Below are 2,525 nucleotides of genomic sequence, written 5' to 3'. Positions count from 1 at the left end.
ATAGGTATTGGCAGGGATGGACATCTTACGAATCTATCGTATCGAATGCCCAGTGGTGCTGCTCGATTCGACGGCCTGGCGTTCGACTCGAGTGCAGTCATATGTGATTCGCTTCGAATCTAGCGCGTGTCCCATAGATTCGACATCGAATCATGCAACAGCCATTCGAGTCGATGCCAAGGCTTCATGAAATTCGACTCGAACTCGAAGCGAATTCGATCGAGCAGTCATTAATGCCTGTCAAAATGGAGGCCACAAACTATCGTGATTCGTGACATGTGTATCGGCCAGCAGTGCTCTGTCAAGGCTCTTTTTACAAGCTTCCTGAAGTACATCATGGAGCAAGAAACACGGAGCGTGTCTTCCCATGGTTTCATGAGTACGTAAGCCTGGCTTGGCCCAGCCCATTACACATGAATCAACAGATGTTGCGGAGGATAATCAATTCATTGAAAATAGGGACTATATATCAGGGGTCGCTCCCGTTCTTCAGTGACGCCAATACNCCAACCCATTCATCATCACCTAGTTCAAACAAGGGCAGCGAAGGCGTGTAGATCCCAGCCTTACTCCATGAGCGGATACACTGAGCCATAGCCACTATCTCCCTGGCCAACCTGCCTCTCAACGGTGCCGTCATCAATCCTGCACTACTGAATGTCCTCTCGCTCTCTGCAGACGATGAGGGGATACTGAGCATATCAACAGCCATAATGGATAACCGAGGGTAGCGGTAGGCGTTGGTTTTCCACCAATCGACTGGTCTGCTCCTATAGTACTGACTGTTGACGATATCCTCAGCACAGTACCTGGAATATTCGTCATCCATCGCTGTCTCCACGGTCGTCTGTTTCGACTTTCGGGCGGTCTTGCGGGGGTGGGAGGCGGCGCTAAGTGGATTCTTGCCATATGTCGAGCTGGCGGTGCTCCTTGCAAGCCTGCGCTCGATGTAATCCATTGGGGCTTCATCGCTTGTGTCAAGGGCGATATTACCAACATCACGTCCCCTATAATTGTTCTCCCAGATCTGCAGGAGCTTCTCTTCGTAGTCAGCTCGCCAACCCTGCGCCTTACGAGCAGGGACTCGAGACCACAGTTGGTCAAGAAAACGCCACTTCTTCGCGGGGTTAAAGATAACGGCGCCCGCATATGCACCACTCGTCAGGAGAGCATAGTACTTGTGAAGTTTCTTCCACCCTAGTTTAATAAAAACCTTGAACAATCTCCGAGTTCTGTTATCAAGTCCCTCGTAAATGGCAACCTCGACATCAGTCCTCTTCTTGGTCGCCGGGTCCTCCATTTCCTCATAGATCGTGCCTTCGATGGCACTTTCGAGATGGTCAAGAAGCATCTCGAAAACAGGGAAATACTCGTCGAAACTGCCACAGGTCGATCTCTCACCGGGAACACCGCTGCCCTGAAGCTGCTTTGTGGCAATTTCAAAAGGCTTTAGAAGCTTGACCAGCATCTCGATAACCTTCCAGTCGTACCCGCTTAGCCGATACTGAAGAACCGCTGGCTTGGTGTTCTCACAAGCACCCTCAGATTCCCAGCGGTTCTGAACGTCATTGAAAAATGTATTAAGTGCCGGACGGAGGCGGAGAGCTCTCTCCATCATGCGCTTGTCTGAGTCCCATCGGGTGGCATTGTTAAATACCCAGTGGAGCGTTGATTCCCTACCGGATTCTTTGCGTTGAGACTGCAGAAATTGTTCATACAATTGTGGGCTCCCTCGCAGTTGAAGCCCAATATTATGCAGCATTCCCGCTGCGCCGCTGCGGCTATACTCCCTGAACGTGGTGCCATTAATCTCTTCTGGAGCCGGGTGGGAAGATGTGAAGTCTTCGGTTGGGTTACTAACAGCAACGCCGGGCCATGTCTCGTCTTCGTCATCTTTCAACTCTCCATCTAGCACCTCGTCAATAGCTTGATCTACCCGTTCCTCCTCATCGTCCTCATCGTCGCCATCAGCTGCGACAATCGCAGCCAAATTGTCCCGCTTGGAACCATAGAGCGTGGCCCGCACGCTGAGGTTGATGACATGGCAAGCACATCGGATTCGTCGCTCTTCAGGAGAGAAGCCGTACTCGAATGCGAGCTCCTTGATGCACGTATTATTGTTTGCTGCGTTGTCGAGAGTAAAGTACCCGATCTTTTCAGGATCATCGATTTGCCAGAATGCAAGCGTATCCGCTACCTCATCAGCAAGACATGCGCCAGTATGTCGCCCGCTAAGGGGTCGAAGCCCAAGGAGGATTCGGTGCTGGGCGAAGTCGCTATCAACAAACTGCGCGTTGATCCCAAGGAATGACACGTAGGATTTCGACGTCCAGCCGTCGAAGGAAAAATGTATTTGNCTATCCAGCACCTCGTCAATAGCTTGATCTACCCGTTCCTCCACATCGTCCTCGTCGCCGTCATCAGCTTCGACAATCGCAGCTAAATTGTCCCGCTTAGAACCATAGAGCGTGGCCCGCACGCTGAGGTTGATGGCATGGCAAGCACATCGGATTCGTCGCTCGTCA

The 2,525-nt window shown here is 51.5% G+C and overlaps 1 protein-coding gene across 1 annotated transcript; it reads right to left on the bottom strand.

Annotated features, from left to right (window-relative positions):
• Nucleotides 1-469: 469 nt before the first annotated feature.
• GL218_09623 (hAT family dimerization domain protein) lies at nt 470-2,439 on the bottom strand (the record flags this gene model as incomplete). The annotated part of the gene is made up of 1 exon (XM_033586456.1): nt 470-2,439. A coding segment is annotated over one exon (1,970 nt), but the record flags the coding sequence as incomplete, so codon positions are not given.
• Nucleotides 2,440-2,525: the final 86 nt, after the last annotated feature.

This window comes from Daldinia childiae, assembly GCF_008694065.1.
Source record: "Daldinia childiae strain JS-1345 chromosome Unknown Scaffold63, whole genome shotgun sequence".
Classification (NCBI taxonomy): Eukaryota; Fungi; Ascomycota; class Sordariomycetes; order Xylariales; family Hypoxylaceae; genus Daldinia; species Daldinia childiae.
Note: the sequence above shows the minus strand (reverse complement) of the source record. Positions and strands in the feature narration are given on the sequence as shown.